The 27714-nt window shown below is 38.4% G+C and overlaps 1 protein-coding gene across 7 annotated transcripts in view; it reads left to right on the top strand.

Moving 5' to 3' along the window:
• LOC126186509 (ATP-binding cassette sub-family C member 5-like) overlaps window positions 1-27714 on the top strand; it is a 532505-nt gene that overhangs the window by 287027 nt on the left and 217764 nt on the right. For all 7 annotated transcript variants that reach the window (XM_049928217.1, XM_049928221.1, XM_049928220.1 and 4 more), the window contains one exon: window positions 2496-2692. In XM_049928217.1, the coding sequence (XP_049784174.1) occupies window positions 2496-2692 (197 nt within the window). The remainder of the gene's footprint in view (window positions 1-2495; window positions 2693-27714) is intronic.

Genomic DNA, 27714 nt, shown 5'->3' with positions numbered 1-27714 from the left:
TGAAGGTTGCAGGTAGTAGGGAATAGTAGTGATATGACGTATAGCACTTTCAAAACAAAATCTCCTAAACTGCCATGACACGAAAGCAGGGGCGTTACCACTAACGAGCAACCTTGGTAGACCAAAGATTGAAAAAATGGTAGTCAGATGGCGAATGGTTAAACCCACTGTTATTCCACTACTAGGGACGAGCCATACAAAGCGTGTGAATGCATCCACCACTAACAATATATATCTATTGCCATTCCACGTTCTTGGTAAAGGTCCTATATAATCAATGAACGCCTTGTCCATTGGTGCAGTCTCCCTGGTAGATTGCAGCAACCCTCTCCTCGCATTAGAGTTGGGCTTGGACTCCCTACAAATGTGGCATTGCTCTACTAATCTATGAATGTTCTTATACAATGTTGCCCAGGTTAGATGCTCCCGAATCTTAGCAATAGTCTTGGCGACTCCCAGATGGCCTCCCACCACAGAATTATGGAAATAATGGAAAATCGCCAGGACTAGTTCACTCGGCAGACAAACAATACTTTTCCCTTCTTACATGACATTCTTATTGCTGCCACATGACAGTTGCGGTCAGACAAATCATTTGTTAGGGGCTAATATTTATTTGGTGATAGACAGTTAGAGTTGGAAAGAAATCATCAATCATTTTTCCATAATGCCATCTATTCTTGTTTGGAGTGTTAAGCATAGAGAATAAACCAAAACTGAACTTCAGTACCCACAAGTGCTCTAAATCAACACTGTCTCAGATGAAATCAATGTTGAAATTTTTGGATACAGTGATTTCTACTTGTTTCTGCTAAATGTAATTGCTTAATTAAGTTTAAAACCCATCTTGTTGTGGGCTGATTGTTGTCAGAACTGCTGTTTTGTATGTTTACAAGTCTGTTACTTAGTACAGCAGTCAAAGACCCATGTAACATAGTACTTATTCAGCTATATGTGCTGTGGCTTTATTCTACTTTTTGCGTGTATAACTAGTCTCCTTTTTTATTTACTATGCCTACAGTAATGTGATACTAGGTTGTAGCCATCTAGGTGCATCCATTTTGTTTCTGTGACTTCTTAATGATATTCTTTTCACTAGTAGAATACTTCTAGAAATGTCTCTAAATTTTTCAATTTCACATCACCATATGAGGGGCTCCTCTTTTTTATTTAATATGCTTCTTGTGTTTTGACAGAAAAGTCTAGACATATTTTGTTTGTCCTTTTTGTACTGTCCAACATGATGTTTTCTGTTTATTTACTAACTGGTGCCACTATGTTTACAGTCTGTCAGAAGTTTGTACCTTAAAAGAGGTTTAATAAAATTGTAAGAAAGCACGGTAATTGGACAGACTGCTTTGGTTATACTGAATGATTCTGGAAATTATTCATGCAAATAATCTCTTCCCAGAAACATTCAGCTGTTGGGCATGTTGGCCACTTTAGGGGTGATGCATCAGTCATACCATGTGTGATTGCTCTACCCTTTTGAACTAATCCTGAACTCAGCATTTACTTGCTCTGCAGAATGATTTGTCCAAGGCTTGTCATATCACTGAAAGATTGGTACAATCTTCCCATCAGGAGTGAGAAGCATTGTCAGTGATATACCTGATACTATCCTCAGTTAAGAGCTCAGCCTCTCCAGTCCTTTCCTTTCACCCTCTTTCTTTCCCTTCACCTCTTCTGCCAGAAGAAGGAGACATTGTCTCTGAAATCTTATCAGAGTTAAACTTGTGTGTGTGTGTGTGTGTGTGTGTGTGTGTGTGTGTGTGTGTGTGTTTTCTCCTGCGACTGCTTCGTGAGTAATTTTTTTTTATCTATCCATTTACATTATATTGTCAATTGATGATTTTCACTGAAGTACTTTCTGCTACATATCATAGGTCAGACTGCAGAATATAGATGGAGTTGTAGAACATGTGTCTCATACATTTGATGATATAATATAAAATACTGATAAATTAACCAGATGACTTTTTTTTTTCACTTTCATTTGTGAAATTTATGTGAGTTAGGGTGCATGACAATGCATTTTGATTGATTTTTTATTTTATTTAGAATCACTCAAGATTTTCTAAAATCTAGGAGAAATTATCAAATTGTGATATGTCGTGTACATAAATTAATGTTTTCCTTTACATAGATAATTCAAAATATGTAATTCGAGTACTGCTTGATTGTTTTTCTGTGAGCTGTGCCTAGTGATGCCTTAACAGTCATTTAGGAGCTCTTCTGTTTCACCCATTTTGCTATTTAAACATTGCACATTTTTTTATAGCTGTGACAAAGAATCTATATGTTCTAGAGTCTGTGCTGAATACCCATAAGATGTGATGATAAACGTGTTCTTTCCTTGTAAACAGACTTACTACTATGCGTGCTCTCATTAAGACAATACTTTTAAAAATAGGAAAATTGGTGTTTGAGTTGATTATCATTGTAAAGACCACCAAAGTTCTCATTAACAATTACTTATCTTTTGTTTTGAATAGGGTCAGCTGATTGGTATTTGTGGTCCTGTTGGTTCTGGAAAAACATCATTACTCTTAGCAGCACTTGGACAAATGAGAATTACTTCAGGACATGTATTTAGGGATGGCTCCTGTGCTTATGTTAGCCAAGAAGCTTGGATACAAAATGCAACTCTGAAGGAGAATGTATTGTTTGGAGAAACATTTGAGGCCAAACGGTATGAGAGAGAAAGCAATATCAGTGTTGGTGCTGGTGGTTGTGGTGGTGGGGATAGTGGTTGTACTAGTGATAATAGCAACTGTTGTTGACATTCTCTTTACAAGGTGCATTAGGGCAATGTACATAATGACACATCTTACTTAAGTTGAACTTTCCTGTAAGCTACTAACTATATGCTATTATATGTTATTGTAGAAACTGTTATACCATCACCTGCAGCTTAATGTACTAATCTGAAATGACAAAGCTCAGGCTTTCTTATGTTAATTGGGGTAGTCAACATGTTAAAGTACAACTCACCATTTTTATTGTTTTTGTTGTATTTGGAGATTCAAAGCCAGGGTAATTTATTTGACTTCTTTATTTAATGATACACATGACAAAAGAGGGAAGCCAGCACAAGCAATTTCTAAGTGTTATCACTCATTGTTAACACAAAAAATAATTATGTCAATGAGCTGAAATGATTATTGTTTTATTAATATTTCAAAAGAACTGCTGCCACTGCCAGGTGTGTTCTGATTTACAGTTTTCTGCATAAAAAAAGTTATGAAGAATAATCATGCAGGCTAAATTCTGCAACAGCAAAAACAGAGCTGGACTGGCAAAACCTCTTAACAATAGTAAGCTGAAGATTGCTCTGTAATTAACAGCAGATATGCATTAATTTGGAGAGGTAACAGAGATCGCCTTTCTCACACTATCAAAGTCAACATACACAGGTCTGTTACTAAGAAGTCATCAAGCCACTCTTATACCTGGGAACCTAATCAGTATGCTTGCATCTTTGTTAACAGTCTTTAGTGGGGCACATGTAAAACGATTTCTAGAAATGTAGGAATATGAAATCAGCCTCTTGCGCTTCATCCATGGTTCAAAGAATATCATGTCAGAAAAGAGCAAGCTGAGTTCCGAACAAGTGATGCATTCTAAATCCATGTTGATTTGTGGGCAGAAACTTCCCTTTCTCAAGATAATTTATTGTATTCAGAATAAGCTGAAGAATTCTGCAGGAAACCAATGCTAGGGATATTGGTCTGTAATTTTGCAAATTCGTTCCTGTAGCCTTCTAATATACAGAAAGAAATGCATTTTTTCCACTCACTTGAGAGTTTGCATTGGACAAGAGATTCACGATAAATGCAGGCTGAGTAAGGGGCCAATGTAGAGTTCTCTCTGTGAAACCAAATAGGGATTTTATCCAGACTTGGGGACTTATTTGTTTTCAACTCTTTCAGTTGATCCTTTACACCAGGGATGCCTATTACTATGTCCTCTATTTGGGAGAATGTGCAGTGGTAGATTTATACAGTTCTATGTGAATGATTTCTGAATTGAGAAATTTAAAACTTCAGGTATCGTTTTGATGTCTTTTATTGCCACAGCAGACTGATCAACTAGTGACTGGATAGAAGCGTTAGGCCTGCTTATCATTTTTATGTAGAACCAGAATTTTCTCAGGTTCTTCACAAGATCTTTTGCTAAGGTATGACAGTGGAAGTTGTTTCTTGCTTCAAGCATTGAGATTTTTACAAATACATGAATTTCTAAGAACTTTTGTCTATCATCCTTTACGCATTCTTTTTTGAACCAAAAGTGCAACTGTCTCTGTTAACTCACCATTTTCAAAATTTTGCTATTAAAACATGATGTGTCTTTTCCATGCTTAATCCACTTACTCAGGACATACTTCTCCAGAGTATGATTTACAATCAGTTTAAAGCTTCCCCATAATTCATCTGTGTTCATCATATTGGAACAATATGATAGCCATTCACTGTCTAAGTGGGATGATGATAACTGCTTATTTGTTCTTTCTAACCAAAATACTCACCTAGCCTTCTTGATGGATTTACAGCTTTAGTAATCACCATTGCTGTGATGACATTATTTCACTAATCCCTTTCTCTGTACGAACACTGTCAGTAAGGTCAAGTCTGTTTATTGCTACAAGGTCTTAAATGTTTCCATTGATTGTGGGCTGTTGAACTAGCTGCTCTTGACAGTATTCAGAAAATGTGTTCAACACTGCCTCACAAGACTGTCTGTCCTTATCACCTGCAGTGAATCTGTGGCTGTCCCAGTCTATACTCAGTATATCAAAGTCACCTCCAACTAATACCGCATGATCTGGCTATTTCTGTGGTAGTGAGTGTATCCTTTCTTTGAATGATTCTAAAAAAGCCTGATAGTTAACTTGTGCTCATGTAGACCTGTTACTTTGTGTCCAGAAAATGTCACAGTTAGACTCAATTTCAACTTCTATAGAGACAATATTTTTGTCAACTGTAACAACTTTTCACCCTCCTGTGGCATCTAATATGTCTTTCAGATATATGTACCATGCCTTACTAAACATTTTGGAGCTTTCTATAGATTTCAGCCAGTCTCAGTTCCAAGAATAATTTGATGTAACAATTTTCTGGAGTGCAGTAAATTCAGGAACTTTGTAATTAATAATTCTACAATTTGATGTTAAAACTTTGTGTGCAATCTGATTTTACTCTTTGCGCATCAACTGACTAACATTCATCAGAGAACCCAAACTACTGGTTAGCCAGACAAAAATGCCTGTGCACTGTACAAGTACTCTGCTCTCCTAGTTCGTACTTCCTTTGTCTAGAGCACCCCTGACCTATCAAGGGGAGTCCTACAATTCTCTGCCTCATAACAGAGATACAGAAATCTGCAGCCAAGACTATCAAGAATGGTGCTTTTGTTGAGACCCTCCAAACAAAAGGACCTCGATCAACTCTGGGTGTGATGCTGCAAATTGTGATCTCTGCTTGCAACCAACGAGTTTGGCCACCAACCACCAGTCTTGACTACTTCTGCCAGTCACCCATGTGAACTGATGTTGGGCTCAGAACCAAAGTGACAAATGTCATCAGCACTGAGGTAAGCCATGGCTTGCAGAGGACTGTACCTTGCACTCTCAGTTGTTGCAGGCAGTCCCTCCGTCACATCCCAGATGAGGCCACCTGATAGACATACAGAGCGCGTATTAGACAAATTTCCAGTGCCAGATGCTTTTCACCCAAATGTGCCTAACATTGGAGCTCTTGATAAGTAGCAAACCCCAGTCCCCATGTGCCTGCTAGAACCATACTGAAGGAGTGGCCAGAAGTCCACGTACAGGTTGAATGTACACCTGATATACCCTATGTGATGTGCCAGATTCTCTGCCACCGCTCTATCCTGAGGTAGCAGCATGAAGATGTCTTACCATGCCCAAACCCATGTTCTGCTATTCATGAACTGTGTCCAGCTCCTCCTCCATTCACGCACAGCATGCCCACATGCTATCTATCCTAGTACTAATAACCCAAGATTTAACTATAAAGCATACATAAATATGTAACTTGCTACACTCCTGATGTTTAACGAGCAGAGGTGGAGCTTGAATGAGCTATGACCAATAGTCGCTGGCCATTCAGAACAAACAAATGAGAATAGAATGAAATTTTCACTCTACAGCGGAGCGTGTGCTGATATGAAACTTCCTGGCAGATTAAAACTGTGTGCCGGACCAAGACTCGAACTCGGGACCTTTGCATTTCGCAGGCAAGTGCTCTACCAACTGAGCTACCCAAGCACGACTCACGCCCCGTCCCCACAGCTTTAATTCCACCAGTACCTTGTCTCCTACCTTCCAAACTTCACAGAAGCTCTCCTGCAACACATTTTTTTCTCGGTTAGTTTAGGATGACAAAATGTGGAGTTTGTTGTGGGACATCATAGAATGCCCTCGCTTCATCACTTACAGTTTCATAAAGTTTCAAGTGGTGACGGCACTATACGTTGTAACAATTCCTCCTGCTCTGTTTATTCCTTCATTTGTTATCCTCAGTGTTGAGGTACTGTTTTTCTACACTGGTTGAAAAATGGGTTTTGTAATTTGGACACTGACTGTAAATGATGTAACCAACAGGTACACATTTGCGTTTCACTGTAGTTTACTTTCACTTTGCACAACCCCCCAATAATACACAGTTATATATGTATGGACAGTGCACTATTATTTAAACTTTCCATAAGCCTCATTAATAGTTTGCAGGTGAACCTTGACATACTGCTACAATAGTTTACTGTTGAACATCTACGAGCAGTAAAAACATAACCCCATAGTTCACAGTACTTCAAATACATTGAACAGTCACTGTCATTGCTTTAATGCATGGCCTACTGGTGTAACAATTATTTCATCTACATCTACATCTACATTTATACTCCGCAAGCCACCCAACAGTGTGTGGCGGAGGGCACTTTATGTGCCACTGTCATTACCTCCCTTTCCTGTTCCAGTTACGTATGGTTCACGGTAAGAACGACTGCCGGAAAGCCCTCATGCGCACTGAAATCTCTCTAATTTTACATTCGTGATCTCCATGGGAGGTATAAGTAGGGGGAAGCAATATATTCGATACCTCATCCAGAAACGCACCCTCTTGAAACCTGGACAGCAAGCTACACCGCGATGCAGAGCGCCTCTCTTGCAGAGTCTGCCACTTGAGTTTGCTAAACATCTCCGTAACGCTATCGCGCTTACCAAATAACCCTGTGATGAAACGTGCCACTCTTCTTTGGATATTCTCTATTTCCTCTGTCAACCCGACCTGGTACGGATCCCACACTGATGAGCAATACTCAAGTATAGGTCGAACGAGTGTTTTGTAAGCCACCTCCTTTGTTGATGGACTACATTTTCTAAGGACTCTCCCAATGAATCTCAACCTCGCACCCACCATACCAACAATTAATTTTATATGATCATTCCACTTCAAGTCGTTCCGCACGCATACTCCCAGATATTTTACAGAAGTAACTGCTACCAGTGTTTGTTCCGCTATCATATAATCATACAATATGTATTCGCAATACATTACATTTGTCTATGTTAAGGGTCAGTTGCCACTCCCTGCACCAAGTGCCTATCCGCTGCAGGTCTTCCTGCATTTTGCTGCAATTTTCTAATGCTGCAACTTCTCTGTGTACTACAGCATCATTTGTGAAAAGCCGCATGGAACTTCCGACACTATCTACTAGGTCATTTATATATATTGTGAAAAGCAATGGTCCCATAACACTCCCCTGTGGCACACCAGAGGTTACTTTAACGTCTGTAGACGTCTCTCCATTGAGAACATCATGCTGTGTTCTGTTTGCTAGAAACTCTTCAATCCAGCCACACAGCTGGTCTGATATTCCTTAGGCTCTTACTTTGTTTATCAGGCGACAGTGTGGAACTGTGTCGAACGCCTTCCGGAAGTCAAGGAAAATGGCATCCACCTGGGAACCTGTATCTAATATTTTCTGGGTCTCTTGAACAAATAAAGCGAGTTGAGTCTCACACGATCGCTGTTTCCGGAATCCATGTTGATTCCTACAGAGAAGACTCTGGGTTTCCAGAAATGCCATGATATGTGAGCAAAAAACATGTTCTAAAATTCTACAACAGATCGACGTCAGAGATATAGGTTTATAGTTTTGCGCATCTGCTCGACGACCCTTCTTGAAGACTGGGACTACCTGTGCCCTTTTCCGATCATTTGGAACATTCCATTCCTCTAGAGACTTGCGGTACACGGCTGTTAGAAGGGGGGCAAGTTCTTTCGCGTACTCTGTGTAGAATAGAATTGGTATCCTGTCAGGTCCAGTGCACTTTCCTCTGTTGAGTGATTTCAGTTGCTTTTCTATTCCTTGGACACTTATTTCGATGTCAGCCATTTTTTCGTTTGTGCAAGGATTTAGAGAAGGAACTGCAATGTGGTCTTCCTCTGTGAAACAGCTTTGGAAAAATGTGTTTAGTACTTCAGCTTTACGCGTGTCATCCTCTGTTTCAATGCCATCATCATGCCAGAGTGTCTGGATATGCTGTTTCGAGCCACTTACTGATTTAGCATAAGACCAGAACTTCTAGGATTTTCTGTTAAGTCGGTACATAGAATTTTAGTTTCGAATTCACTGAACGCGTCATGCATAGCCCTCCTTACGCTAACTTTGGCATTGTTTAGCTTCTGTTTGTCTGAGAGGTTTTGGCTGTGCTTAAACTTGCAGTTTAGCTCTCTTTGCTTTCACAGTAGTTTCCTAACTTTGTTGTTGAACCACGGTGGGTTTTTCCTGTCCCTCACAGTTTTACTCGGCACGTACCTGTCTAAAACACATTTCATGATTGCCTTGAACTTTTTCCATGAACACTCAACATTGTCAGTGTCGGAACAGAAATTTTCGTTTTGATCTGTTAGGTAGTCTGAACTCTGCCTTCTATTACTCTTGCTAGACAGATAAACCTTCCTCCTTTTTCTTATATTCCTATTTGCTTCCATATTCAGGGATGCTGCAACAGCCATGTGATCACTGATTCCCTGTTCTGTGCTTACAGAGTCGAAAAGTTCGGGTCTGTTTGTTATCAGTAGGTCCAAGATGTTATCTCCACGAGTCGGTTCACTGTTTAAATGCTCGAGGTAATTTTCGGATAGTGCACTCAGTATAATGTCACTCGATGCTCTGTCCCTACCACCCATCCTAAACATCTGACTGTCCCATTCTATATCTGGTAGATTGAAATCTCCACTTAAGACTATAACATGCTGAGAAAATTTATGTGAAATGGATTCCAGATTTTCCCTCAGTTGTTCTGCCACTATTGCTGCAGAGTCAGGAGGTCGGTAAAAGGAGCCAATTATTAACCTAGCTCAGTTGTTGAGTGTAACCTCCACCCATAATAATTCACAGGAACTATCCACTTCTACTTCACTACAGGATAAACTACTACTGACAGCGACAAACACGCCACCACCGGTTGCATGCAATCTATCCTTTCTAAACACCGTCTGTGCTTTTGTAAAAATTTCGGCAGAATTTATGTCTGGCTTCAGCCAGCTTTCCGTACCTATAACGATTTCAGCTTCGGTGCTTTCTATCAGCACTTGAAGTTCCGGTACTTTACCAATGCAGCTTCGACAGTTTACAATTACAATACTGATTGCTGCTTGGTCCCCGCATGTCCTGACTTTGCCCCGCACCCTTTGAGGCTGTTGCCCTTTCTGTACTTGCCCGAGGCCATCTAACCTAAAAAACCGCCCAGTCCATGCCACACAACCCCTGCTACCTGTGTAGCCACCTGTTGTGTGTAGTGGACTCCTTACCTATCCAGCGGAACCCGAAACCTCACCACCCTATGGTGCAAGTTGAGGAATCTGCAGCCCACACAGTCGCTGAACCATCTCAGCCTCTGATTCAGACCCTCCACTCAGCTCTGTACCAAAGGTCCGCAGTCAGTCCTGTCGACAATGCTGCAGATGGTGAGCTCTGCTTTCATCCCGCTAGCGAGACTGGCAGTCTTCACCAAATCAGATAATTCTGGAAGCCAGAGAGGATTTCCTCTGATCCATAGCAACACATATCATTGGTGCCGACATGAGCGACCACCTGCAGATGGGTGTACCCTGTACCCTTCATGGCATCCGGAAGGACCCTTTCCACATCTGGAATGACTCGCCCGGTATGCACACGGAGTGCACATTGTTTTTCTTCCCGTCTCTTGCTGCCATATCCCTAAGGGCCCTATTATGCACCTGACGCTGGAGCTCCCAACTACCAGTAAGCCCACCCTCTGCGACCGCCTGGATCTTGTAGACTGAGGGGCAACCTCTGCAACAGGACAAGCAGCCACGTCCGGCCGAAGATCAGTATCAGCCAGAGACAGAGCCTGAAAGTGGTTCGTCAGACAAACTGGAGAGGCCTTCCATTCCATTTAAACGGTGATAAAAATACAAGATTGCGAAGTAAATGCAGTAATGCTGCTACTTGCGTACTGCTGACACACTGCTCGGTGGCAGGAGGAGACTACGCGATTTTACACTATTCAGGTACTAAAATGCAATGCTACAACTCTCAAATATTATAATATGCCTGAAATTTATAAATTAAACTATGCAAGTGCCAAAAAACATAAAAAGAATTTAAGAATTAAACTATGTAACAAATAAGTGAGCTAATAGTATACGACTTGCTGCTGGCAGCTGCTTATCCAACGGCAGCAGGGAGCACACTGGCTATGACCAACCGACACTGGCCGTTCAAAACAAAAACAGAAGACAGATGACTACGCAAATTTACACTATTCATGTACTAAAGCGCAATGCTAGAACTCTCAAATACTATAATATGTCCGAAATTTATGAATTAAACAATGCAAGTACCAAAAAACACGCAAAGAAATTAAGAATTAAACTGTGTAACAAATAAGTGAGCTAAGAGTATACGACTTGCTGCTGGCAGCCGCTTATCCAACGGCGGCAGGGAGCACTGTTAAGTTGATACACTGTTGTCATTCTAAGCAACACAAGTTCTTCGTCTGAAACTTGGCTGTGGACTGACTGACTCCTGACCAAAAATTGGGCCCTTATATATCATCACAATAATAGGTGCTGAAACTACACATTGTTTGAAGTTTAATTTACAGAAATTACAATTAAAACTTAACTAATTCGATTAACTGAATACATCAAATAATTGGTTCTTCTTAACATTTTCTTCTACTACAAATGTTAGACCAAATTATTTGTTTAAATCATAAAATTAACATATATCATTTTGCAAAGAATACTTTTGACAAAACTGTTAATTACTTTGGAATTAATTAAGGGCTGGTTTTGCTAACATGTTTCAGACTAGAACCAAATAGATACTTAAAGATTACTATTATTTTGTCTTCCAGATGTTTATATTTAGTATAGAATTTATATTTGTTTGCACTTTCTGGCTTCCAACTGTCTGGCTCAATGAAGGACACACTCCATTGTACAATGGGGAGGTTATTGATGCAGCAAGACGTTGGCTCCTATGATGACCAGTAGAGTGTACCATGCATGCACACAGGCCTTCCAGTAAGGTGGCATGCTTTGAACAGACATTATGTTGAAAACTAGGGTTTTGTAGTCAAAAGAGTGGGAAATAATATGGTATATTGGAATTCTGACTAAAACCGGCCTGCTTTCAGAAAAATAAAAAAAATGTATTGCATTACTTAATAAATGTTCTCGTATGTGAATTACTTTCCACTTAACATTCCACATGGAAAAATGGGTTACTTTTTGAAGATGATACTAGTGTTGTAATAAATCCCATGAGAGAGAAAGTAACAGATGAGGTTGTTAATGATGTTTTTCACAGAATTATTAAGTGTTTCTCTGAAAATGGACTCTCCCTTAATTTTTAGGAGACACACTATATTTAATTCTGTACAACAAATAGTGTCTTACTAGCAATTGATGTACCAAATGAACAGGAGTCAGTAAATTGAGAAGAATGCTCCAAATTTTTGGGTGTACATATTAAAGAAAACTGAAATTGGAAGAAGTGTATTAGTCAGCTTCTGAATCAATGAAGTTCAACTACTTTTGCTCTTACTATAGTTGCTAGTCTTGGAAACAAGTGAATCAATCTCCTGCCAGTGAGCAGTAAGAATAATACATGGTGTTCACTAGTGATCATCATGTGGGCAAGTCAAGTCTTCATGTAGTTAGGCATTTTAACAGCATCATCACAGTACATATATTGGCTAAAGAAAGTTGTCATAAAGAATCCATGACAATTTGAGAAAAATGGCAATGTCCACAACCACAACACTGGGCAGAAAAAATTACCTGTGTTATCCATTATTAAAGCTGTCAGTGGCTCATAAAGGAGGTCAGTATTCAGCATACAAATTTGTGATCTTTTATCCAATATCATAAAATGTCTGATAGGTAGCGAAGCAAGTTTTAAATCTAACCTAAACTCATTTCTCTTAGAAAACTCCTTCTATTCCATGGATTTGTTTAATGTAAACTGCTTCACTCCACATCTTTTCAACAAAAGAATCGTTCAAATGATCTGTCGAGTATGTAACTAACTAATTAACTAACCTTCACTCCTGGCATTATTTAAATTTCGCCAAGAACTTTGCATCAGCATACAGTGGAATTACTAAACGCTTAGGAAACAAAAGAGGTAGCAGTAGCACACAACTTGGATTTCAAAGAGGATTATCATTCAACAGGTTATGTTTACCTTGACAGTTGTCATATATAACAATCAATAATTCAAACATATTATTCTTGGGAATATTTTATGACTTTGATCATCCATTTGATTGTGTGAACCATTATATTTACATACAAGCCTGAAAATAAGGAACAATAGTCATAGCACTTTCGTGGTTTTTCAGAGAAAGTAGTGTATATTAGTTTCACATTAATTGCACTGCAACAGGAATTTGTAATTTCAGGCAATCTGACATGGTGCACCATATGATTCTATTTTGGGCCTTCTGTTATGATACACATAAATAATCCTCAATTTGAACTATCAGACAATGCCAGTCTTAACCTTGTTACAGATGATAAGGGTATAGACATAAAAGTTAGTACCAGTGCTCTTACTGAAAAAGTAGATATTGAAGCATTTGAAAACATAAACACATGGCTCAGTGGAATTAGTTGTATTTGAATTTGACAAGTCTCAGTAAATACAGTTCACTACTTTTTATTTATTTATTTTATTTTTGGTCCAGTAAATCCTTTTAGTACATTGTTTGTACATATGATATAGACAGCTTAGGGATAACATAATTTAGTTATTAAGTAGACTACATGATTAGCACAATCAAAGTACATAATAATGTAATGTGAAGTACTACATTGTTTGTACATATGGTATAGGGCAAGTCAAGGGTAGTTCAGTTTAATTTATAATTCCAGTAGTTGTTAGGTGTGACTACATGATCAACACAATCAACATAAATAATAATATAAATTGATATAATACATAATTATATAATTAACAATATTTAGTAAATCAGATTTGCTTATAATGATGCTCCAGAAATTCAGAGACAGAGTAGAAACAGTGGTCAATAATGAACTGTTTCAACTTTACTTTAAATGTACCTAATGTCGATATGCATTTTAAGTAACAAGGTTTGCTGTCATATAAATTAACTCCAGTACAGTATAACTCACTTTTTTATAACTCTGTACTTACTGCATTTATGTGTAAATTAAACTTCTGACTTGTTTTGTATGAGTGTAAATCATAGTTATGTTTGGACTTCATGTAAAGATTAGTACAATACAATGTACTAACTAGACAGAGGCAGTATTTTTCAGGTTTTTGAAATAGGTGTGTATGTAAATCCTCACATTTAGTTTGCTTTGTCACTCTGATAACCTTTTTCTGTACTTTAATAGTTTTTTTTTTTAAATTGTAGAATTGAGCCAAAAATGATTCTGCACATCAATAGCAATTATATATGCCAAGGTACATTGTTACCACTGATGAGCAGCTTGTGTTTTGAATAAGAATCCTGAAACATACACAAGTGTATTCAGTTTTTATTTTGATTGTTGAGGTGCAACTCTCACTTCATGGCCTCCTAAACATGAAGCATAAGAACTGCATATGACATATTTAAGACATTTATTTCTTCAGTGGTGAAAACAGGGTTTGCAGGATGGAGGTTTGTGTAGTGTGAATGTGAACTCCCACAATTTTTTTAAAAAATTAATAAGTGTGTTGATACTTCTTATACAACTACACAAGTCTTAGAAGTAGTCTACTCAAGCAATGAAATACAATAAATAAATAGTGACAAGTTTTGTGGGTTTCAGGCAGATCTTAACCTTTAATTGGAAAACTCTCATGTAAGTTTTAATTAAAGGCCTTTTTAGTTACATTTATAGTGAACATGATTGCTACTGTAAGTAATTTAAGAATGAAGAAACTTGAGTGTTCTGTTCATTACCATTCAAATTTCAGGAAACTGAATATACAGAAATAACATTTTCAGAATATGGAAGTATGTTTTTAAAATTGTATTTGGTGTTAGTTCTAGAACTTCCTGCAAATCACTCTTCAAAAAACACATTGTTTCGTGAACTGTTTCACAATACGTATGAGGGTTGTTCAAAAAATTCCAGAACTTTGTCCACATTTTTTTTTTTACATTTACCTTTTACTTATTTTGCATGGTCTCCTTCAAAATACTCTCCTCCACAACTGAAACACTGCTCCCAATGCTTTTTCCACTTCCCAAAGCGGTCTTGGCACACCTCTTGCTGGATCATGCAAATTTTGTTTTATCTCATCTGTCATTGCAAATCTTCATCTTTTCAACAGCATTCCCAACTTTTGAAATAAAAAAAAGTCTGCAGGAGCTAAGAGTGGAGAGTAGAGAGGATGAGGCAGCACAGTGATATCGTTTTTTGTGCAATAGTCACACACTACCAGGGGTGAATGTGTGGGTGCATTATCATGATGCAAGAGCCATGAATTGTATTGCAACATTGTAGGTCATTTCCTTCTCACATTTTCTCGCAAGTGTCGCAACACATCCTGATAATAACATTGATTAAAAGTTTGTTGCTGTATCACAAATTCATGATGAATTAATCCTTCAAAGTCAAAGAAAACTATCAGCATGGTTTTGACATTTGACCTGACCTGATAAGCATTTTTTGGTCTTGGAGAGCCTTTCCCAAACCATTTTGAAGACTTAACCATGGTCTCAGCATCATAACCATAGACACACTTAAGGAACATCTTATTCTTATTGCATGATCCAAAACCTCTTCACAGTTTTTGAGGCAAAGGTCTTTTTGGTCTTGGCTCATGAGCTGTGTGACGAACTTGGCAGCTACACAATGCAGTCCAAGATGTAAGGATTTAATGACATGATCCAACTGAAGTGTTACATTCTTCTGCACTCTCTGACAGCACAGTTTGGTTACATTACTGATGTGAGCTTCATTGGTAGATATTGAAGGGCATCCTGAGCAAGGGTCATCTTTAACTTTTATCTGGTCATTTTTTTATCTGTGTGAACCATTTGTAATACCGAGTGCAGCTTAAGCACTCATCACCGTAGACTTCCTGCAATTTTCAGTGTGTCTCTGTAAATGCTTTCTTGAGTTTCATGCAAAATTTAATGCAGACACATTGCTTCTCTAACTCTGTCATCTTAAGATTCACAAATTGTGCAACACAATATTCTACTCAATGCAGCAGTGAACAATAACTAACAGACATAAAACAATGAAACTTTTGGCAATTACACATTAAACACTGGCATTTGCAAGGATGCCAACCACATTATGCTCCAACACACCACTGGCACGAAATCAGGAATGTTCCAGAATTTTTTGAATGGACTTCATATATTAATTGATGTCCTTTCCAAAAGAAAGGATTAAAGAACTCTAATCCATTGAAGGGTATCTTCATGGAAACTCTGTAAAATTAATGCATTAGAGTATAAAATAATAAAATTAATACGATTAAGTCATTTCATTGTGTTGCCCTTACATAAACTGTACATTTTCACCTCTCTCTACATCAAAGAGTACTATCTCTACAGGACCTGTGGAATTTGATTGATGTAATGTAATATGAGCATCAAATTAAGGCCCATTCTTCATAAGCAAAGAAAACAGTGCCACTTACAACCATAAATATAGATATAAAACAGTTGTATTGATAGTATTGCTGTAAATATCAAATCTTTTTACAAAATGATTTAAATCAGTCATGCTGTCATGTGTTTAAAGGCAGACAATTTAACAGTATTCAGTTGCAGTTTCTGCTTAATGGAATTTAACAGCCACCAGTTAATGCCATAGACTGCACAAAATTATCTACAGCATTATTGCTGATGTAACTGTGATAGAAATATGTAAACATGTTTGTTGAATATAAATTATCTTGTATTTTATTGTAAGCACAGTTGAAGTAGTTCCATAATTTTATTTAGCACATTGTTATTGATGACCAGTACTCATATCTTTATTTTATCACTTAGTAAAAAGAAGGGCTAGTTGAGTCTTATTTTCTTATTTTTTATGATCATCTCACTTTTTGTAGTGTAATCAAATTTCCCTATTTTTTATCATATCAAAATTACACAAAATGTTAGTAGAATTTGTCATTAGCCACAGTGACAGATTGGTTTCTGTGATTATGTTATAACAAAGGTTATACATATGTACCAAAGGAAAATTCTACTGAGAGAATAAATAAATGTGAGACTCATTTGCTGGACAATACCTACCTTGAAGAGATGAAATGTTTAGTATTGCCAATAGACACACACAAAATTAAAAGGTATGGCATTATTCTAGCTTTTGCAACTGCTAGTTCCTTCATCAGGAATTACAGAGGGATAGAGTGGAAAGAGTCAAAAAAAGAAAGACAGGTCACTCAGACCCCAGGGCAAGATAAACCTACTTGTAGTGAGGACAAGGGGAGACAAAGATGGAGGTGGTGTCAGAGAGTATAGGTCAAAGATGGTACATTGGTAAGCACTTCAGTTCAGAAATGATGAGCAGAATTAGAAGTAAAGATTGCTTAGGGGGAAGAGAAGTGAATAGTGCAATTAAGAACATGGGACATAAGAAAAATAACAGAAGGAGGGAAACAAAGATGGCAAAAAAGGGTAGAGTGAAAAAAGGAAGTGGTGAATGTGTTAATGGAAATTAAGTCTAGAAGGGTGGTGGGATGTGAAAATGTATTTGAGGGCAAGTTCCCATTTCTGGAGGGAAACTAGCATTGGGTGAGAGGGTCCGAATAGCCCATGTGATGTAGCAGGTATTAGGTCTCTCAAATCATGTTGTAGAACAGCTTAATCAACTAGTCAGTGAATATCCCCAAGGCAGACAGTTTTTGTATGCACAGTCATGTGCTCAGCCTGTATAATGGTGGTCAAGTCTATATAAAATACTTTCTAGCCCATACAAATTAGTTGACAGACAACATGTGAGCTTGACATAATAGGATTTTCCACTGGTGAAGTTGTTGTAGATGATAGTGGGTGGATACATGGGGCAAATTTTACAGGGGAGATGATTTCATGGGTAGGAATCTTGTGGTAGGGGTAAAGGTTTGGGAATATTATATGGTTTGAGTGGGACATTACAGAGGTTAAAAGGACAGTGAAAGGCAACACTGCATGGGGAGAACATCAGGGAGAGAGGATCTAATTTCAGAGCTTGACCTGAGAACTATAGATCTGATTTCTCATACACCAAAAGTTTTATTAAGAGTGAGAAATAGAAGAGTTCATGGAAGACTGGAATAAAATATCGCAGAGGAACAGTATGGATTTAAAAGAGAGAAAAGTACAAGAGATGCAGTTGGACTGCTGAGAATTATATGTGAGAGATACATTAAAATAGGAAGAGAAGTTTATACCCTTTTCACTGACATGGAGAAAGACTTTGATAGAGCACAGTAGAATAAATTAATGGACATCAGTGGAATAAATTAACGGATGTTCTTAGGAAGAATGGTGTCAACTGGAGGGGTAGAAGACTGATTAAAAACCTATACCTACTATAGAAAATACAAGTATAGAATGGGAATAAGATGACAGAGGAAGGCACAGTTGGAACCGGGGTGAGGCAAGGCTGTTGCCTCTCCACAATACTGTTTAACATATATTTGGAGCATATTACTCAGAAACCTTTGGAACAAAATAGAGGACTGTGGGTTGGTGGTAAGAGGTTAGAATCTATTCAATTTGTGGATTATATGATATCTTAGCAGATAGCGAAAGAATTATGACTAGAATGCTAAAAGATTTAAATAAGGCCTGTGAGGAATCTGGAATGAGAATTAATAAGAAATGATGGTAAGTGCAAAATAAGCAAGAATAATATTATAAACTTAGGACAGGAAGATATAAAGCAAGTTAGTGCTTTCAAATATCTGGAAGGCATTATTACAGATGACATAAGGTGTAGTAATAAGGAGGTGTAAACACACATAGCAATTACCAAGGAGGCATTTAATAATAATAAGAGGCTTCTATGTGGGTGCATGGACAAGCACCTGAGGAAGAGACTGGTGAAGTGCCTCATATGGAGCATGGCATTATACAGATGTGAGACAGGAACACTGAGGAAAGAGGAAGAAAGAAGAATAGAAGCATTTGAGATGTGGATTTGGAGGAGGATGGAAGGGGTAAAATGGGTATACAGAGTGAGAATTGATGAGGTGTTGAGAAGAGCGGGGGAAGAGGCAGAAATTTTAAAGGTATCAGGAAGAGAAAACGCAACTGATTTGGACACTGGATAAAAAGAGGTTGTTTACTGATGTATGCTACATTAGGAATGGTGAGTTGAAGCAAAAGAGGATGCAGAAGGTATCAGATGATGGATAGTGTAAGGATAGGAAACAATTATGGAAAAACAAAGAGGGTAGCTAATGATAGGGCTGTGTGGAGAGCTACAGTGAAGACCTTCCATTGGGCAGAACACTGATGATGATGATGATGACTTGAGAAAAAGACTTTTGAGTCACTGAAAGTGAATGTTTTTCCTTCTGAGTTAAACCTGATTGATGTGTATGGTTTATTGCTCCAAAACAGACAGATGGATAATTTATTATGGGACTCATATCTACTTCATAAAACACAGATCTAGAAAAAAAGTTACCAGGTACTGTGCACTGTCTTTCTATTCCTGATGGGAATGATACTGTGGGAACCAAACCAAAGCTGCAGATAAGCAACTGTAAGTACTCATTATTAGAACTGTCCAAGGTGAAATCAGTATTGAAATATCCACACAATATTGCTTCTCAGACATAATCTAATTGCTTAATGAAATTTAAAACATTTACTGTTGGGGATCTGTATATACGGCCTGGGACTTCATTCCATTACTTTAGTGGATAGCCTCTGACGTAATGTGATCCAATCTTATATCCATCTATGGGCACCATTTCAGTTTCTGTGACTGCCATACAATTTTCTTTTACGCATAGTGCATCTGTAGAAATAACTTTAAATTTTTCATTTCCCGCAGGGATATGAGAAAGTCATCTTTCTTATCTGACAAACTTCATATTTTGTGATAGGAAAGTCCATATTTATTATAATTGTTACTATGTACACTCCTGGAAATTGAAATAAGAACACCGTGAATTCATTGTCCCAGGAAGGGGAAACTTTATTGACACATTCCTGGGGTCAGATACATCACATGATCACACTGACAGAACCACAGGCACATAGACACAGGCAACAGAGCATGCACAATGTCGGCACTAGTACAGTGTATATCCACCTTTCGCAGCAATGCAGGCTGCTATTCTCCCATGGAGACGATCGTAGAGATGCTGGATGTAGTCCTGTGGAACGGCTTGCCATGCCATTTCCACCTGGCGCCTCAGTTGGACCAGCGTTCGTGATGGACGTGCAGACCACGTGAGACGATGCTTCATCCAGTCCCAAACATGCTCAATGCGGGACAGATCCGGACATCTTGCTGGCCAGGGTAGTTGACTTACACCTTCTAGAGCACGTTGGGTGGCACGGGATACATGCGGACGTGCATTGTCCTGTTGGAACAGCAAGTTCCCTTGCCGGTCTAGGAATGGTAGAACGATGGGTTCGATGACGGTTTGGATGTACCGTGCACTATTCAGTGTCCCCTCGACGATCACCAGTGGTGTACGGCCAGTGTAGGAGATCGCTCCCCACACCATGATGCCGGGTGTTGGCCCTGTGTGCCTCGGTCGTATGCAGTCCTGATTGTGGCGCTCACCTGCACGGCGCCAAACACGCATACGACCATCATTGGCACCAACGCAGAAGCGACTCTCATCGCTGAAGACGACATGTCTCCATTCGTCCCTCCATTCACGCCTGTCGCGACACCACTGGAGGCGGGCTGCACGATGTTGGGGCGTGAGCGGAAGACGGCCTAACGGTGTGCGGGACCGTAGCCCAGCTTCATGGAGACGGTTGCGAATGGTCCTCGCCGATACCCCAGGAGCAACAGTGTCCCTAATTTGCTGGGAAGTGGCGGTGTGGTCCCCTACGGCACTGCGTAGGATCCTACGGTCTTGGCGTGCATCCGTGCGTCGCTGCGGTCCGGTCCCAGGTCGACGGGCACGTGCACCTTCCGCCGACCACTGGCGACAACATCGATGTACTGTGGAGACCTCATGCCCCGCGTGTTGAGCAATTCGGCGGTACGTCCACCCGGCCTCCCGCATGCCCACTATACGCCCTTGCTCATAGTCCGTCAACTGCACATACGGTTCACGTCCACGCTGTCGCGGCATGCTACCAGTGTTAAAGACTGCGATGGAGCTCCGTATGCCACGGCAAACTGGCTGACACTGACGGCGGCGGTGCACAAATGCTGGGCAGCTAGCGCCATTCGACGGCCAACACCGCGGTTCCTGGTGTGTCCGCTGTGCCGTGCGTGTGATCATTGCTTGTACAGCCCTCTCACAGTGTCCGGAGCAAGTATGGTGGGTCTGACACACCGGTGTCAATGTGTTCTTTTTTCCATTTCCAGGAGTGTATAATGTCCAAGCTGTCATATTTTTTTGAGTGATAGTTGCTGCTGGGTGTGTAGGTATTCAACTGTGCTATCTTAAGAAAGAATTTATCTTGAAAAAAGACCTAATGAAAGTATTAAAAAGCAGAGGGTTTTTATGGAAAGTTTAGGTTTAAATTGAATGCTTCTTTAAATCAATTGATCAGGTTGTCTCTTCCCAGAAACATTCAGCTGTAGATCATGTCATCTGTGGTGGGATCGTGCGAAAGGGTGATGCATCAGTTTTCTCATATGTGATTGGCTCACACTGTTAAGCAACTCTGAAAGCTTCGATGAGCACTTCATCCGTAGCTTGTCATATTTACAAAGAGTGACACTGATTAGTGTGAGGAACATTCCCAGTTATGTACCTGATGTGAACCTCAATTGTGTAGTTGAGATTTTTGGTCAAAGCGGCTCCTGGCATCTCCAATAATCTCTGCATTATTTTTGTTACTAATTTTTCCCCCCACACAATTTAAATCACAGTTAACACCACTAAGTACTGCATTTGGCTGAAAAATTTTGGTTACCTAGTATTTTGTACTCAGGGATTTCTTTACTAGAGTGGCCATCATAAAATTAGACACCTCAAGGTCACACCTGCCCCCTGCAGTCTACCAGTGGTAAGCACTGTAATTTGCCCAGCTCATATCTTTGTTGCCATATGGTCACCTAACAGCTTAATAGGACAGTGCCAGCTGAACGTTCTGTGTTTCTATGCAATATTGTGTGTTCATGTGTGGTTTCATTCTTCTGTGTAACGATGAACTGATGTGTGTTCGGTAGTGAGCGAAATTCAAGAGCAAAGGCCCATGGTAGTGCTACTCTGGTTGGTATGCCTAAAGGGTGAAAAGACAATGTAAAATTGTTGTATCAAATGCACTGAAGATTTTTTACTTATCTGAGCAACACTGAAGAATCCAGGAATAATACAAATTGTGCACAGGTTCATAAAATGACAACAAAACCTCGTGGTACTTCCAAATCGACTGTATTCTGTGCTAACAGTGCAGTAACATTGCCAGAATCTCTAGATGTTAGCATGTGATTTGATTTTCCAAGAAAAGGATCAATGAAAATGGAAATTAACAGAATTTGATGATTTTTGACAAACCATAGAACTGTACTTCATTGCTATAACAGAGGAAAATATCTGACAGCTAGAAAAATATAGAGTGATCACTATAAAAAAAAATTATTATTCTGGCTCAGATACCCCTTTTCCTTGTTTTCTCCATTCACTTGGTTGATGCAGAAAGAATGAAGTTTTGTGTAAGATGTGTTTACTGTGAGCTGAGAACAATTATCTTGTAGTATACTTTGATAAAATTTGTGGTTTCACAAAACCATACTCAAAAATATATTATGCTCAACAAATGGAAATATTGGCCTGAAAGTACATGCAGTTACTTTTGTGTAGTGCATATTGGTGATCTGGGTGATGGCTACAGTTACGAAAGGTTAGTAAGAGCTACAAATACAGAAAAATTTAAATGATAGGGAATATTCTCAGCCATATTAAGTTGAGCTGTCAGAACTAAAATCCTGGCAGCGGCCTACAAGTACTCATGCATGACACCTCTTATGGTATTTTAGTTTTTATCTTGGAATACTTTTATGTTTTCATGATACAATATTTTGTCACATGCACGTATAAACTTTGAGGATGTTCATATATTATTTTCAATTCAATATGTCAGTGATTCTGTTTCTTTCATAGGTTGAAGTAAAAAACTATTTTTCTTCAAAATTTCTAGTAATGTTAGTTTTTATTTATTTATTGATTTTCATAACAGCTGCCCAAAATTTTCTTTTGGAAGGCACTGCATCATATTCTAGACTAAAAGTAGAGGTGTCTCTCTTTTTTATCTAACATCTGAAATTATCACTAAGTGGCGACGCTTTAGGATGGTAAGATGACCTTGCAGAGCCTATTTTTGTGACATCCACTATAGTTTTGACAGTCTCATCCCAAGACTACTCTCCAGCAAAAGGAATTTTGTGAACTTTTTAACCCAATGAGTACTGTTAGCCTTAAACTGCTCTTTTTGCCTCTTTTGTCAGTGTGTTCCTGAACTCCGTGGCTAGTCTGCACACATTTGTTCAGTCTTCAAAGGAGTGACCCTACTGGAAATGTCTAGACTAAAGCTAGCAGACTTACAGCTTCTCGTATAACTCTTACCTGATTTGATATCATAAGTTATTTGTGTAATCAATCTCTTATCAGTGGAATATTTCCATACTGGCTAGCAAACACTGAAGTTAAGCCTCATTACAAAAAGGGGGACAAAGATATACCATCAAACTATTGATCAATTTCACTTTTGCTGGCTTTTTCAAAAATATTTGAAAAGGTTGTGTTCATGCATTGTCTTAAGCATCTGGCTGCAAAAAGTATATTTTCAAAGTCACAGTTTGGGTTCCTTAAGGGTTACAATAAAGAAAGCTATTTAGACGTACAGTGAGAATGTAATCAATTCATTAGATAACAAATTAGAGGCAACTGGCATTTTCTGTGACCTGTCAAAAGCCTTTCACTGTATGAATCACAGCATTTTCTTAAGCAAATTAGAATGTTATGTTGTCACCGGCAGTGCTACAAAGTGGTTTGAGTCTTATCTAACTAACAGGAAACAAATGATGTCATTGTGAAATACCTGTGCAGCAAGCAGTCAGTCTTCATTTGATTGGGAATTAATTATGTGTGGTGTTCCTCAAGGTTCCACCTTGGTCCTGCTGCTTTTTCTTGAGTACATTAATGACCTCTCATCTGTTACATTGCCAGATGATAAGTTTGTTTTGTTTGCAGATGATACAAACATTGCAATAAATAGCAAAGTCAGGTATAGCTTTAGAAATAGCTGCTAACTGAATTTTCACTGACATTAATAAATGGTTTAAAGCTAATACACTGTCATTAAACTTTGAGAAGACACACTATATGCAGTTCAGAACTTGTATGAGACTTCCTTCCAGCATGTGTATAACAAATGAAAACATGTAGATAGAAGAGATTGACATTGTTAAAGTTTTGGTATTACAACTCGATAATAAATTCAGGCAGGGAGGGCATATCACAGCATTGCTGAAGCGCCTTAACAAATCTGTATTTGCAGTGAGAATAATGTCAGAGGTAGGAGATATAAATACATAAATATAAAAAAATGCTTACTTTGCTGGCTTTCATCCTATTATATCATATGGAATCATATTCTGGGGTAACTTGTCAAATCAATGAAAAGTTTTTATGTTCAAAAGCATGTAATAAGACTCTTTTGATGGGTAAATTCTAGAACATCATGAAGAAACCTGATCAAGGAACTTCATATTCTAACCACTACTTCTCAGTATATTTATTCCTTAATGAAATTTATTGCAAGTAATTCATCTTTATTTCATACCAGTAGCCCAATATACATTATCAATACTAGGAATAAGAACAATCTACATAAAGACGTAAAACCACTTACCTTGATCAACAAAGGGGCACAGTATTCAAGAACACACATTTTCAATCAATTTCAGCAACCATTAAAAACTCAGTTTCAAATAAAGAATGGTTTAAACAGAGTTTGAAAGACTTTTTGGTAGGCAGCTCCTTCTACAATATAAATGAATCTCTTAACAGGAACTGTTAGACTATCTTAAGTAAAAATGTCTGTTAGATTTCAGTTTTGACAGCACTTGGTTACAGCAGTCAAGATTAGATATTTTGTGTATGGTAAATTGATTAAAAGTACATAACTGTGTTTCATTCTGCCCATCGGCAGTGTAGGGTCTTGATTTAATTATCATTTTGTTAACTGTTCCAGGCAGTGTAGGGTCTTGATTTAATTATCATTTCATTAACAGTTCCAGATTACTGTAATGTATTCACCTGTTTTGTCAATCTCCTGAAAAATGATCAAGGTGCTAAGTATTATATTCAAATGTTTTATGTTTTTTTGCATGCACTAGAATCATAGCAGTTTTGAGTCTCTGGAACAAAACCTGAATGTAATCTAATCTAACCACAGTCCATTCATTTACAGTTTTCCTCATTTTACCCCTGTCAAATGTACATTTTAACTGCTCCAAATCTGTTTGTGGTACTGTCAAATCCATTTTTATTTTAAAACAGCTGTTCATTCTCAATAATATACTTGCTGACAGTTTATCTGTTCATGAAATTCAGACTCTCAACAACTTTTCCAACTTTTCTCTGTTATCAACATTGATACTGGCAAATTATTAGTCCCGGGAATTCCATGGCTTCAAGAATGTTTTGATTTTAAATTTGAAGTCGAATAACAACAGACAAAATGAATATTATTTTTGTGTGATGTAATGAAAAATATTATGAAAAATTAACAGTTTTCTCATCTTTTTGTTTTACTTGTGCTGTAAAATCTTACTTCTTGCCAAATTTTCAGATTATAGCTCAATGGGAAATACCCTATAGGTTTTAATGAATGAGTTTGCAAGTATCAAAATACGTGACATTAATGTCTGTCTCTTTTGATTACATTGACTTTGAAGTTTAACTTTTTTACAGCACCAAGGGACCATAGACCTTAGTATGTGACATAAATTTCAACTAGATATATCTACCCATTCCTGAGAAAAAGGGGTCTAACAGATGAACAGGCAGACAGACAGTCAGATAACAAGTGACAGTTGCCAAATTTCATGATTCTCTACAAGAGGTACCATATAGATTATTTAATATTGTGTCATCTGTCCTTTTGCACTGCATAGTGCAACAGCTTGATGTAGCTTAGACTCAATATATACCCTGCAGAAATATTGAGCCATGCTGCCTCTATAGCCATCCATAATTACGAAAGTGTTGACAGTGCCAGATTTTGTGCATGAACTGTCCGATGGATGGTCAAATCATTCACTTGAATTGTCCAGAATCTTCTCCAAGCCAGTCGCAAACACCAGGGACCTGGTGACATGGCCATTTTCATCCACAAAAATTTCATTGTTGTTTGGGGACAAGAAGTCTGTGAATGACTGCAAATGGTCTCCAAGTAGCTGAACATTACCATTTCTAGTCAATGATCAGTTCACTTGGATCAGAGGACCGAGTCCATTCCATGTAAACCTAGCCTACACCATTATGGAGCCACTGCCAGCTCACTTGGTGCCTTGTTGAAAATTTTGGCCCAGAGCTTCATGGAGTCTGTGGTACACTTGCACAGTGAATGGCAATGCCTGAAATTTGGTATTCTCAGCACACTCTTGACACTATGGCTCTCAGAATGTTGAATTTCCTAACAATTTCGAAAATGGAATGTCCCACACATCTAGCTCAACTGCCAATCTGCATTCAAAGTCTGTTAATTCCGGTCATGTGGCCGTAATCACTTGGAAAGCCTTTCATATGAATCACCTGAGTACAAAGGACCGCTCTGCTGATGCCTTGTGTATGTGAGATTACCTCCATCTGCATATGGGCATAGTACTATCCCATGAGTTTTGTCTCATCAGTGTATGTGACATAAATAGCCATACCTTTTGATGCACTGGCATAGAAGCTTATGTTAATTACATTATCAAGGGACCATAGACCTTAGTATATGACATACATTTCTACTTGATACGTGTACTGGTTCATAAGAAAAAGGGTGTAACTGTCAGACAGATAGACAGACGGACAACGAAGTGGTTCTACATGGGTTCCGAGTTTACCGATTACGGTACAGAACCCTAAAAACCATAGGCAGTTTTCACACTGTTAACCATTCCTCCCTGCTCTGGCACAGTTTCCACATTTTTCCATTGTGACAATATTTTTTAGTCTAGACAAATCATCAAGCAACAGTTTCTCAGTGAAAAATAAGATTATGTGATTTTTTGATGATTATTTACTCAAAAAGTACTGATTTCTGATACTTATTTCATGTATGTTGTTAACTTTATTTACTACACTGGACCACTTGAGTCATTCCTTGTTCATTTTTCTTGGCATGTTCTACAATTCAGTTCTTACAATGTTCACAGCACTGTTTTATTGAATACCGTTTCATTCCTTCTTATCGTAATTTTCTCAGTTCATGTGAAATCTCTATTGCCTTTCTATGTGCCATGTCTGATGACTATTTGTGGTTAGTATTGGTTTGATCTTTGTTCTCTGCATTTGTTATCTGGAGTCCCAAGTGCCTTAAGGTCATGCTGAATTCCCGAATCCCTTATCCTTGTGTCTTCTTTCTAAGATTTCTCATCACAGGTTGTTGTAAAATCCTATTTTCTTTCATTCTCAAGATGTGAAAGAAATAAGAGATTCTTTTCTTCTTCATTAGGCTGGTGATTGTGTCACTCTCTCAATAGATAGATTTATTGGGAACGATTCTCCAGATTCCTTTGACTTGATATTTCTTTCATTTCGCAAGCATAAGTGGCTTTCAGAAGGGTTACAGTTAGTCTTGGATTGTAATATTTACTCACAAGAATTTCTTATTATAAATGGACCAGGTTAGAAATCAAACTTTTACATTTTGTTGATTCTGTTTATCCATGTTTTGTAGTGCTTCGAGAATTTCCGCGTAAATTCTAGAACCACTTGGCCTTCCTACATCTTGAACACATGATTGTTTAAGTAGAAGTGTGAGAGAGATGAATCTGACCTACTGCGCATTGCATGTTTGTGTGTGCAGGTCTAAAA

Source organism: Schistocerca cancellata, chromosome 1, assembly GCF_023864275.1.
Source record: "Schistocerca cancellata isolate TAMUIC-IGC-003103 chromosome 1, iqSchCanc2.1, whole genome shotgun sequence".
Classification (NCBI taxonomy): Eukaryota; Metazoa; Arthropoda; class Insecta; order Orthoptera; family Acrididae; genus Schistocerca; species Schistocerca cancellata.
Note: the sequence above shows the minus strand (reverse complement) of the source record. Positions and strands in the feature narration are given on the sequence as shown.